This window comes from Dromiciops gliroides, chromosome 3, assembly GCF_019393635.1.
Source record: "Dromiciops gliroides isolate mDroGli1 chromosome 3, mDroGli1.pri, whole genome shotgun sequence".
NCBI classification, from domain to species: Eukaryota; Metazoa; Chordata; class Mammalia; order Microbiotheria; family Microbiotheriidae; genus Dromiciops; species Dromiciops gliroides.
Window position 1 is genome coordinate 661,370,003 of NC_057863.1, and position 12,617 is coordinate 661,382,619.

Below are 12,617 nucleotides of genomic sequence, written 5' to 3' on the forward strand. Positions count from 1 at the left end.
CGCGGCCTACCAGTCCGCGCCCTCTGCTCCTATCGCGAGCCGCGCCCCAAGCCGGAAGCAGTCAAAGCGTAGGGAGCGGGGAGGCGGGCGACGGTGGTGCGTCTCCGGAAAGAGCCGAAGTCGGGCCCGAGTGCCTCCGGAAAGAGCCGAAGGCCGGAGCGGGCCGCGCGATCGCCGGGGCCGGCAGGGGAACGCGACCCGCCCGTCCGCGTTCGATCTCCAAGGCAAATTCGAAGCTCCCCCGGCAGGGCTTGTGCAGCCTCGTGGGCCTGGACAGGAGGGGCCGCCTCCCGGTCAGAACCCAGGAGCGCCTGAGGCCGAAGCCGCGCGGTCGGTTTGGCCGGGCGAAGCGGCGCGGGAGCCGGAAGCGGACGAAGCGGTCCGGAAAAAGCCGAAGGGACTCGGGCCCCTCCTCGAGCGAGTAGGAGGCGGGGCAGGGGGCGGAGCCTACGCGGGGGCCGGAAGCGGGCGAGGCGGGCGCCGGAAGTGGGCGAGGCGGCGCCGAGGGCAGGCGAGGCAGGCCAGGCCGGGCCAGGCGGGGGGGACGGGACGGGGGAGAAGGTGCGAGCGCGGGCCGCGGCCGGCCGCCCCTCAGCATGTCCGACTTCGACGAGTTCGAGCGGCAGCTCAACGAGAACAAGCAGGGTGAGTCCCGGCTTCGGCGGGCCTACCGGCCCCCCTCTCGCCCTCCTTCCTTCCCTCCCTCCGGTCCCTTCTCCCCTCAGCCCGCGCGGCTGCCTCCCCCTCCCCCTCCCGGTCCGGCGCCCCACGTGATCCGCGCGCGCCTCCCGCCGCGCCACGTGACCGCGCTCCGCACGTGACCCCCGCGCGCGCCCGCCTCGGGCCCACGCGGTTCGTGGGCTTTGCCCGGGACCGGGGCAGGGGGGGAGGGGCGGGGATTTGGGCCGGTGCTGGGACCGGCTGAAGTGCTCCCCCCCGCCGCCGGCCCCCCCACACCCCCTCTTCACCCCCTTCCGAGCCCTCCTCGCTCCCTGCTGCCCACTTCCGCTTCCGGTGGTGCCCCATTCCTCCTCCACGCCCCCTTTGTTCCCAAAATGGCCGCGGCGGGGGCTTCCCCCCCACGTGGAGGGGACGTTCGTGGGCTGGGCCCCGGCCGGCCCTTGTCCTCCCCCGCTGGCCCACGGCCCTTGCTGCGGACCCTTCCTCCTTCCTGCCCCGGTCCCTGCCTCCCCTTTCGCTTCAGGGGCTAGGGGCGCTCAGAGACCTCTTGGGGCACCGACCCTAGGCCACCCCCGGGCTGTGGCGAGGGCTCGGCCACGCGTGCCCTGTCCTCTTAGTTCGGGGAGGCCCCGGCCCGGGCTTGGAGAGCTCTGTCGGCCCCCCGGGAGTGTGTGGGCAGTCGCGCCCCGTGCCCCCTCCCTCAGCGCTGCTTTGAGAGGGCCCGTCCCGGCGAGGGGCGGCTGGGGGCCGCCTGCCGCCCCGTCCCTGTGCTGCTCCCCTTTCACATGCGGCTTCCTCGCGGTCCTGTTCCGTTGGGCTTCTTGATCCCCGGAATCTGTGGGTCTTCTTCAGGGCGTCTCTAGCAGAGGTGGTTTGTCCTCCCGCTTTTATCTGGTGTCTCAGCCCCGGCTCCCTCATGCTCTTTTGGAGAGCCAGGACTACCCTCCAAACACCCCTCTATCCTCTTATCTTTTCTCCACGTACTTCTGACAGGTTTGGTCAGCCCTTTGTATCTCAGCCCCTCCCCACGTTTACCCTTTCTCTTGAGGCAGACTGCGGTTAGCATCCTGACTTCCAGGGCTTGGTGTCCCTTTCTCCTCATTGCTAACACTTGTCCTTTTCTTCCCGACACATGCTCCTTCGAAACCAGCTCTGCTCTTCTTTGGGGGTCCCCTTGTGGATCTCTTTCCTCACTTAGACCGGTTCTGTAAATCAGTTGCAGGAACGGTAGAAACATTCTTAGAGAGAAGGAAGGGCTTGCTCAGAGTCGAATCCAACTCCGGGACAGCCCAAAGTTCTTTCAGTCACACATGAGAAAATCGGGCCTAAGGAATCAAAGGGTTTTGTCCATAGTAGTCCAATAAGCAGTCGTGAGGCAGAATGGGGAGAGACCCAAATACTTTGATCAGAGTCTCTCCAACAGGCCCACTGAGCATGGACTCAAATGGAGGAGGATATGGAACTGTGCCAAACCTCACGCGATGTGGTTCTGGAACCCTACTGACCCAGTTCTCTAGGACCAGGACCACTTCCTCCCCTTCTTTGTATGCGTCAGCTTGCGGGTTCCTTCCCATCTCACCTCTGTCCTCACATCTCCCCCCTCTCCCCCTCCTCACCTGCTTCTACCCTCTGGAGCTGGCAACCAAGGCTTAAATCTCCAGCCACGTTTAAGAGAGGCGAACGTCTGCTCTCCAGAGAGCAGCAGAGACTTGGCCAAGGTTATACATCAAGTTCAGGTTGGAGGAGGAATCTCTGCTCTGGCCCCATTCAGAAAGAGCCAGGCTTGAGCCTTGCTTCTACAGCTTACTAGCTGTGTGACCTTGGGTAAGCCACAGCTCCTCTCTGAGCCTTACTTCTCTTCCCTTTTGTGAGGATGCACTAGGTCTGGCGTCCTTCAGAATTCTGAAATTCCCTAGACTTGTTGAGTTCATCCCTTTACTCTGCAGAGGGAGAGGAAGGAGGACTTTGCCAAGGTCACCCACCTGAGGCCAGGCCTTGAACCCCCAGTCATCTGGAATCAGTCTCAGAAGCAGAAATGGGACTTCCTCATTCTGGCCTTTGGAACCTGGGATGGATGGCAGTAGTTTTAGCTCAGATCAATTTAGGGCTTTCCCGGCTCTAGTGGAGCCTGTGAGCCAGGGTCCCTGCCTCCAAACTGAGCTCGATGTCTTACTGATGCACCTGCAACAAAGCTGTGGTGGGAGTGGGTGTTCACCAGTGGATCCCCTAGAGAAGGGGATGAGAATGAGGAGAAACTGGGTGAGAAAGAGATGGCTCGCTATCTGGCAGGGAGTACCTCTGAGCCCAGTGCTTTGGGGTCCCTGTTTCCCCAGGAGCAGAGGGGAGGTGTCCTGGATTCCTAAAGGGAAGAGACAGTTTGATTGGGATGGGGGCACTCGTCTCCTTGGGTGGAGACAGACCCTACCCTCTTTGTTCCCTGAACACCCTGGTCAGCATCTGGGGGTGTCTCTGTCTTTACTTGAGCTTAAATTCAGAAGCAACTTTTGAACAGTTTTGAGATAGATGGTGGAGTGGGGAGTGAAGGAGGGTACTGCCATCCACCCTTGGCCAGCTCTTTTCCCTAGCAGTCCATTCCTCTGGGGTTGCCCTGAAGGTAGCTCCTCCTTAACTGTGTCCGGTGACAAGTCTCGGTATGTGGGTGCTTTGGGCCACATCTGCTCAGCTACCAATTTCCCCTCCTCCCCATGGACCACATGACAGCATCCCTTCCTTGTACTTGGGGGGGCGGTGCCTGCAGGACAGGGGTCCTTTTTGACAGCAGTAGGGTGTCAGCTTTCTTTTGGGGTGTGGGGCTGAGGGAGGAAAGTGAGGTTTATGGAGAGAAACAGGTTCTAGTCTCATCTTCTTCTCCCGCCCCCCCCCCCAATCTCTTGTATTTTTGCTTCTGATCTCTTTGAAGATGGGACTGTGGGCCTAGTATTGAGGGAGACCCTGGGCTGGGAGTTGGGCAGCCTGGGTCTTCTCTGATTGGATCCCCTTTCAGGAATCCCTTTTCTTCCCGGTTTGACAGATTGGGGCTTTGGACTTGAAGCTCCTTGGGAGCCTTCCTGTTTCTGATCCTCTTTAGACTGGTGATCTGAGGGAGATACAGGTAGCCTGAGGTTTCCTCTGTGAAAGACTTCCTGAGGGGCTGACTCTTCCCAGGGAAGCTGGGGTCCTTTCCTGCCTCAGGCAGAGAAGAGAGTCTAGGAAAGCTGAGCCTCAGAGGAGGCAGCCTGTGTATTTATTATTCACACTCACCCAGTGGCTGCTGCCCCAGAGTTTGAGTTTCTCCCCCTCAGGGATATTGGATCCTGCCTTGAACTTTGGGGAAGGTGGGGGGGGGGGGCGACGACAGACAGCCGGATTCCGAGTTCCTGCCCTTACTCCCTCAGGGGTCCAGCCATGTTTCCCTTTAGCCCTTCTTGCTTCTTTAGTCTCCCCTTCTGCCATTGGCAGTACTGCCACCTGGCATCCAGATGAGGTGAAGGGAGGTGAGTTCTCCAGCCCAGCCCTCTTCTCACAGCTCATCTTCCTTCCCCCTCCTCAGAACGAGACAAGGAGAACCGTCACCGGAAACGCAGCCATAGCCGGAGCCGTAGCCGAGACCGGAAGCGTCGGAGTCGTAGCCGAGATCGCCGCAACCGTGACCAGCGAAGTGCTTCCCGGGACCGAAGGCGGCGCAGGTACTGGGGGCTGCCCAGTCCCTTGGGGTGGGGGGGCATCTGCCCTTTCTGTGTGTGTGCATGCGGCTCTGAAAGGAAATGCCACATCTGGGGTTTGTGGGGCGGGGGGGGGGGTTGACCTCTGTCCTTGGACATAGAGAGGTTCCCCATGTTGTATGAAAATGAGTGAGTTAAGTCAGACATCAGAATTGGAAGATTCATCTTCACCAGTATGAAATGGGGGAGTCAGGGAAGAAAATCAGGGGTATTTAGAGGCCTTTGAGCTCAGCAGAAGGAAGCTGCAGACCTTGGGAACCCATGAGTGTGATTTGAGGCCAGCTTGAGAAGCCCAAGTTCCCATTTAATCTGGACCAGGACGGCCTCAGGCTCCTTTTGGGTGGTTCCTGGGAAGCTTTCCCTTCTTTGCAACACGCTCCCATGGTGCCTAGTTCTGCCCTTTGGGGCCAAGATGGTCATGCCTGCTTTTTCCAGGTGTTAACGGAGCTTGTGTCCCTCATGGGCCCCATTAATCCATGCTCAGTCTCTCCAATGCCCGATAATTGTTGGACACAAGTGCCAGGTCTGAAAGCTGCAGAATTCAGTCCTCAGGCCTCTGCACCGGCTGCCATGTGGCAGGAGGACCCAGACCAGCTTTGGGGGGCGGGGTTCCAGAGGTGGAGGAGCTAGGCTCGAGATGTCCATTGTTTGGCAAAGAGGAGGCCAAAGAGAGAGTTCTGGATTGGGGTCAGGTCCTGTTAGTTCAGAGGCCTTGGGCATGTCATCTAGTCTGTCTGGCCCATGAAGCAAGGCTCCTCTCCAGTCCTTTTTGGCTCAAAAATCCTACAACTTCTGAGGAAGATTGGCTGGAGGGGGACAGCTAGGGGGTGCCGTGGTGCACAGAGCCTGGAGTCAGGAAAGTGACTCCTCTTGCTGATTTCCAATCTGGCCTCGGATACTTCCTAGCCAGGTGACCCTGTTTTGCTCATCAGTCAGATGACAAATCAGTCAAGAAAACCCCAATTGGGGTTGCAAGGAATCAAACCCGACTAAAGAGCAACAAGAACCACCACAGACTTGATTCATCTGGCCCCAGCAGGAAAGTTGCCGAGAGATGTGGGTCTAATCAGTCGGCAGGTGGTTGTTTAGCAGTTACTTTGTGTCGGGCACAATCCTGCCATTGGGACCTCGGGGATGGTGCAGGGCAGTGGAGGAGCTGCTGGCCCCACTGGGAATGTGCTGCTGCCACCCTGGGAGCCCGGGAGGTTTCCTATCTTGGGAAGGGCGCGGAGAGGGGCAGCTTCTAGGAGATGGGGGCTCCCTTCAGGGGGTCAGGCTGCAGTGTAGCAGACAGACAAGGGGAGCCTGAAGTCCTGCCCTCAAGGCAGTCTCTTGGGAGGAATTACATGTTTACCTGTAAGTACTTAGCAAATTTTGACACGGGGAATCTAGTTGGGGGGGGGGAGCTTGAAGGGTACTGGGGTCCAGGAAGTACATCCAGACATGAGTGTAGTATGGGCAAAGGTGTGGAGCTGGGAGGTGCCTCCAGAGCAGGGGGGCCAGGCTGTTGGCCCACATGGCCTCCGGGGCCTTGCCACCTTGAAGATTTTGGTTGTTGGTCACAGAATCAGTCAGCAAGCATTTATCAAGCACCTGTTGTATTCCTGGGACTGTGCTCCTGGGCCATGGGGCTAGATGAGGATGTTTCTAAGATCTCTCGGGTTGCTTCTGTGCTCTCTCTTTCTTGGGGGTCTTCAGTGTCTTTGGACTTTGATCTAAGAAACGTTCTTTCTAACTTGATCTCTTTTTGGCCACCTGGTATCTTTTTACCCTTTGCAGGTTCTTTTCTCTTCCTGTCCAAGTATTTCTTTTCTTTGTTTTTCCTTTTTTCTCTCCTGGCCATTCTCTCATGCCTGGGGGAATGTCCAAATTGGGGGAGGGACCCAAATCCTGTACTCACAAGGAAGGGGTTCTCCTTTTGGTTTGGGAATAAGGGAGGGATAAGAGCTTATTGTGGTCATCTTGTCCTGAGCTCAGAGGGGCTCTGGGATATGGTGGGTAGTGGGGCAAAGGAGAGAGAAGACTCCAGCTGCTCCTCCCCACACCTCTCCCTCCCCCCCCAGCAAACCTTTGACCAGAGCTGCTAAAGAGGAACACGGTGGAGTAATGTGAGCCTCTCCCCCTCCTTCCTTTCCCCCAATGTCCACTCCCTCTCCCCCCCCCGCCCCCCCCCCCCCGGCTTGTAATAACCCCAGCCCCCTGTTTCCATGAGCATTGGGGTGGAAACCTTCCCAGGGCTGGGTCCCCATCTCCCATCTCCCCCTCTCTCCCCTTGGAGAGCCCCATGTTGCTTGTGGTGGGAGGGGCTGGGTGGGGAAATGGACAATGGAGCCATTCTGGGCAAAACTGAGGTGCCCCTCCCCCCTTTGCCCTTGCCTCCCTTCTCCCCAGTCGTTCCCCTCGTCATGAGAAGAAAAAGAAGATCCGTAAATACTGGGACGTCCCACCACCTGGCTTTGAGCACATCACCCCCATGCAATACAAAGCAATGCAAGGTGGGTTCTTCCCCCTAGCACCAAGAGCCCTGCCGGGGAAGCTGTTCAATTGGCGTTGGGAGGGGGTGTCTGGTGAACCACAGCCTGGCCCTTTGGGGGCCCCAGGAGGCTGTTTGGTGAGGTGCGCCTTTTCCTCTCTCTGCTACTAGCTGCCGGTCAGATTCCAGCCACCGCCCTACTTCCAACCATGACCCCCGATGGCCTGGCAGTGACTCCCACACCTGTGCCTGTGGTGGGGAGCCAGATGACCCGGCAGGCCCGTCGCCTCTATGTTGGCAACATCCCCTTTGGCATCACAGAGGTACTGCCCCTCCCTCCTTCCCTCTCCCCTTCTTTCCCCCCAATTCCCTGCAATCCACACGGGTCAGACCCTCCCCCCCCGGCCCCCTTCCACTGCAGACGGATGATGGCGCTGTTCCAGGGGCCGGGGGGTGTCCCTCCTTTCCTCCTTCCCCTCCCTGCCTCCCTTACCCCAGGGAATACACATGTGCACCTACTGGAGAGAGGGACAGAGACTCACGCACGCCGTCTCCCCGAACCCCGTTTTTTCTCTTGTTCTCTGGCACCGTCTCTTCCCCCGCGTTCTCTCCCGTCGTTGCAGTTTTTTTGGCCCCGTTCCCCATCCCGCATCCCTCTCCCCACCCTTTCCCTCCGCCCCAAGAATCCCCAGATCAAAGAGTTGTTTCCATTTCTCTTTAAAGTGAAAATTGTGGGGCTGAGATCCCTCGTAGCAATTTTGCTACCGTCGTCCAAGGCAAGTAAGGGCCATTTTGGCTTTTCTCAAACCTGCGCTTTTTGCTACATTTGATAAACCAGCCCCCGGAATCCAGGGCCAGGCCCCTCCACATCACTCTTCTCTCCCTCCCCCTCCCCCTCCTCTCCCTCCTCTCTCTGTCCCTGGCCGCTCTTGTGCTCGCCTCTTGGTTCCTGCTTTTCTCCCCCTGTCCCCTCCTGCCCCTTTCTCCCGTTCACTCCCCTCCGTCTGCGCTCTCTGCCTCCATTGACCCTGGCCGTCTCTTGGCCTCTTGTGGGCGACGGTGTCCTTGCTCTGCCCCCGCCAACATCATCTCCCCTGGCCCTTTGGGCGCTTCCTATCCCCTTTTTCTTTTTATCCCTGCCACAATTTCTCCTCTTTTCCTTCTGTTCCTCCTCTCACGTTTCTTTCCATACTTTTGGGCCTTTTCTATGGGGCCTCGAGTATTTCCTTTCTCTGTAACCCTTTCCCGCTTCTCTTTTTGCCTCTTATCTTTCTCTTACGGTTTCCTATCTTCCCCTTCAATTCCCATATCTCCCCATCTCCCCATTCTCCCTTCCCATCCCCTTCCCCCTCCCCCCCACTCCGTGTCTCCCTCTCTCACCCCACCCCTCCTCTCTCCACCTCCCCTGCCCCCCCCTTCTCTCCTCTCCCCCTGCAGGAAGCCATGATGGATTTCTTCAACGCCCAGATGCGCCTCGGGGGGCTTACCCAGGCTCCTGGCAACCCGGTCTTGGCCGTGCAGATTAACCAGGACAAGAACTTTGCCTTCCTAGAGGTGAGCTGGAGTGGGAAGCCAAGGAGGTGCAAGGGGCTGCTCTGAAATCAGTTCGGTGACCAACTCACTGGGAATGAACTCGGCCAAGTCTGTGTCCTCCCCTGGCCCCAGTAAAACAAAGGGGATTCAGTCGGGGGATCTCAGACCTCCCTGTCCAGCTCTGCTGACTCGCTGCAGCCTTGTGTAGCTCTCTTCTTGCCTAGCCTCCATTCTCTTTTTTTTTTCTTTTTTGCGGAGCAATGGGGGTTAAGTGACTTGCCCAGGGTCACACAGCTAGTAAGTGTCAAGTGTCTGAGGTCGGATTTGAACTCAGGTACTCCTGAATCCAGGGCTGGTGCTTTATCCACTGTGCCACCTAGCCGCCCCTCTCCATTCTCTTTAATGCACAGGGAAGGGGGAGGGTGACGTTATTGGCTTCTGCTATTCCACCACGCCACATTTCTGTTTCCTTCCTTCAGTTCCGATCAGTGGATGAGACGACTCAGGCCATGGCCTTTGATGGCATCATCTTCCAGGGCCAATCCCTCAAGATCCGAAGGCCCCACGACTACCAGCCACTGCCTGGCATGTCTGAAAACCCCTCTGTCTATGTGCCCGGTGAGAGAGCCCTAAGTCATGTCCTTTCCTGCTGTCTTAATGGCCAGTCAGGGCCCCTTTTCAGGGCCTTGGAAGTCTTGGTGGACCATGGGCTTAGTAAGAGTGGGTGAGGTGCTGCCCCAGTCAGAGGTCATCGTTTGTGGTATGAGGCCTCACGTCCAGAGCCCAGGGCAAGAAACCTGCATTAGCCACCTTGCATTTGGAAGGAGCCTGGTCCGGTTCTGGGAACCATGTTTTAGAGTTAAGCTGGGGACTATCCAGATACAGGAAACACAAAGGACTGGTTGAAGGAGGATCCTGGTGATGAGAAAGTATTCTTGGGAGGAGGCGGCAGAACTCCTAGCTCTTTGTCATAACTCCAGGTCTTACCTTAAGAATGGGATCTCACTGATAGCCAGTCAAGTCAGGTCTTCATTGAGCAGGAGACTTAGGGGCTGGGGGAAGCCCCTTACACAGTTTGGGGGTCTGGGTTCAGGTGTATGCCCCAGCTCTTCCTGCTTCTCCCCAGGCCTCAGTTTGCACATAAGTTCCCATCATTTTTGTCATGAGCTCATTTTTTACCTCTTCTGCCAGAGCCCTGGACTTTTGTAGGCCCTGGGTCCCTATCTCTGCTCTGCTGCTCCCTGGGGTGATCTTGGGCAAGCTCTTAGTTTTTTCCTTTGTGCAACAAGGAGGTTGGTGTTGGTGATCTTGCAGTCTCTCCTGGCACAGTCAGAAAAGGTCATTTTAATAGCAGATCATCACTCAAAGGGGCTCTCGGAGGGGGTGACACCCAGGAAGGACCTAAAGCCAGTGACTCCCCCGTTTCTGACTCAGACTGGTTTCTTCAGCCTTGGACTGGGCCTCTGCTCACTCCTTAAGGCCAGATGGCCACCATGATGGCCATTTCTGGGCTGCTCTGCTCACGGCTGGCCTGAGGCTAGTGACCTCTGACCCCATGGTGGGTCCTGGCCCTGGGGCAGAGTTCGCCCTCCTTGTCTGGGCTTTCAGGCAGTCATAACCAGCCTTGCTTTAGCCCGTGGACACATGGGGCAGGACCATGGTGGAAGAGCCCAGATCTTCATAGGCCCCCCCCCCCCAGCCTGGGTCTGGTGCCAACTTGGTGTCACAGGGATGTGGGGCAGAGGCTTCGACTTTGGGACGTAGGCATTCAAACTAGATCCTTAATGCCTGTCTTGGGGTGGGGGTGTTAACATCCAAACTCTTGGCAGCCTTCAGGGTAGGTGCCTTCTCAGTTTGCATTGACTGAGAACATCCATTGATGTTCCTGGGTCTCTGGCCCCAGATCCCATGGAGTGGAGGGTGGGCCTGAGGTGGACTGGACACCAAATCCCTGGTCCCTTGGATGCCAAGGCAGCCTTGGCTGAAGGGCTGCCTGTCTCATTCCTGCAGGTGTCGTGTCCACTGTGGTTCCAGATTCTGCTCACAAGCTGTTCATTGGGGGACTCCCCAACTACCTGAATGATGATCAGGTAACTACCTGCCAACAACCCCTGTCACCTGCTTGTCCTCTTGCTTTCCCTCCCTGACTCACTCCATCTTATCCCGCCTCCATCCCGCTTGCCCGCCACCCCCCACTTCTCCACCACAGGTTAAGGAATTGCTGACTTCGTTTGGGCCGCTCAAAGCCTTTAACCTGGTCAAAGACAGCGCCACGGGCCTCTCCAAGGGCTACGCCTTCTGTGAGTACGTGGACATCAACGTCACTGACCAGGTGAGTCTCCCTGGGGGACCCTCGCCAGTGGTCCCTGCCTGCTTGGGCTAAGGGTGTCAGGGAGGGTCGACCGGCCCCCAGGGATGGGTGGGGAACGGCCCTTCTGCCCCTGCCCCCACTCCGGTCAGTCCTCCCCAAGGTCTGGGGTAGGGGGAGGTTGGGGAATTCTGCCCCTGACCCACACTCCCCCCACGCCCGCCCCACCCCCACCCCACCCCCTGCAGGCCATCGCGGGGCTGAACGGGATGCAACTGGGGGATAAGAAGCTACTGGTACAGAGGGCTAGTGTGGGAGCCAAGAACGCAACGCTGGTGAGCCCTTCGGCACGTCATCTTCCATTGGCTAGGGGGCCCCGGGGGGGTGGAGGGGGGTGGGATTGGGTCGGGAGGAGCCGAGAGTGGACAGGCAGGACAGGCAGAGAGGGGTGGGCAGCGGCCTGGGGAGGGGTCGGGGCTTGGGTGTCCCCCTGGGTGTGGAGTCTAGGAGCGGAGGGGGGAGGAGGAGCAGGGTCAGCTAGAGCAGCCATGGTGGGCAGGGGTCGGAGGCTCCCAGGCCCGAGGCCTGACAGCGCCCTCTCTGCCTGGCCCCCACAGAGCACGATAAACCAGACGCCGGTGACGCTGCAGGTCCCAGGCCTGATGAGCTCGCAGGTGCAGATGGGCGGCCACCCCACCGAGGTCTTGTGCCTCATGAACATGGTGCTCCCCGAGGAGCTGCTGGACGACGAGGAGTACGAGGAGATCGTGGAGGACGTGCGGGATGAGTGCAGCAAGTACGGGGTGGTCAAGTCCATCGAGATCCCCCGACCCGTGGATGGTGTGGAGGTCCCTGGCTGTGGCAAGGTCAGGAGGAGCCCCCACTGCGGCGAGGGTGGGGCAGGGTGGGCTGGGCATCGGGCAGGCCCCCAGCCCCCCGGGGGGCCCACCCCAATTGGCCTCAGCCCCTCCTGGCTCTCTCCCGCAGATCTTCGTGGAGTTCACGTCTGTGTTCGACTGTCAGAAGGCGATGCAGGGCCTGACTGGCCGCAAGTTCGCCAACAGAGTGGTTGTCACAAAATACTGCGACCCCGACTCCTACCACCGTCGGGACTTCTGGTAGAAGCAGCCGGGGAGGGGGGCCGGGTCAGGGGGCCAGAGCTGGCTGGGGGACCCCCCCATCCCTTCCCCCTACTCGTCCCCCCCAGGAGAGGAGGAAAGCAGCAGCAGCAGCAGCGCCTCGGAGGATGCGGAGGGGCCGGAGCTCTGGGCAGGGGAGGGGCTGGGGTGCGGACACACACACACATACACACACAGACACACACACACACAGGGGGATGGGGGATGGGGGAGGGCACTGGGGGGGGTGGGGTGGGCCCCCCTCCTCCCCTCGCGGTAGCAACATAGCGTGTTTATATTTTACGGCCAAAACTTTTTTCAATTTTGTTCTCCTGACCCTCTTCCCGCCCGCCCAGGACCACAAAGCCCTTCTTCCCGCCCTGCCCCCCGACCCCGCCCCCTCCCGTGATGGTTTCTTATGTAGTAGAGATGTTGTTTCGCCCCGCCCCCCTCCCCCTCCCCCTCCCCTGGCAGTTTCATATTTGCTAAAAAGACGAATTTGCTCATTAAACATTTTGTTGTATTTTACTTTAGCGCGTCCGCTATTGACTGGGGTCTGGGCGCGTCGGGCCCCGCCCCCCGCCAGGTGTATATCCCTTTTGCCCCGCCCCTTAGCGGGGCCCCTCGCCACGTGGGCCCCCTTGTCAGTTACACCTGCCTGGGGGCGGGCTGGGCGTGGTGACGTCACTGCCTGCGCACCTTACATTCTATGGGACCACTAGAGCCCGCCCCTCCCGAGGTGGGGCCCGGGCCTCCCGACCCTGCGATGTAAAGGGGCAGAT

General features: G+C 59.0%; 1 protein-coding gene across 2 annotated transcripts; it reads left to right on the forward strand.

Moving 5' to 3' along the window:
* The first annotated feature begins 488 nt into the window (after positions 1-488).
* Positions 489-12,331, forward strand: U2AF2 (U2 small nuclear RNA auxiliary factor 2). 2 transcript variants are annotated; one of them, XM_043994635.1, is made up of 12 exons: positions 489-645; positions 4,232-4,367; positions 6,467-6,511; positions 6,795-6,898; positions 7,048-7,199; positions 8,314-8,430; positions 8,889-9,027; positions 10,420-10,499; positions 10,619-10,741; positions 10,966-11,064; positions 11,335-11,583; positions 11,705-12,331. In XM_043994635.1, the coding sequence occupies exons 1-12, from the start codon at positions 597-599 to the stop codon at positions 11,837-11,839; spliced, it is 1,428 nt and encodes a 475-aa protein (XP_043850570.1). In that variant the 5' UTR covers positions 489-596; the 3' UTR covers positions 11,840-12,331. The 2 variants fall into 2 exon arrangements, with proteins under 2 accessions (XP_043850570.1, XP_043850571.1); XM_043994636.1 differs by having other exon boundaries at positions 10,966-11,052; positions 11,705-12,330.
* The last annotated feature ends 286 nt before the right edge of the window (positions 12,332-12,617 follow it).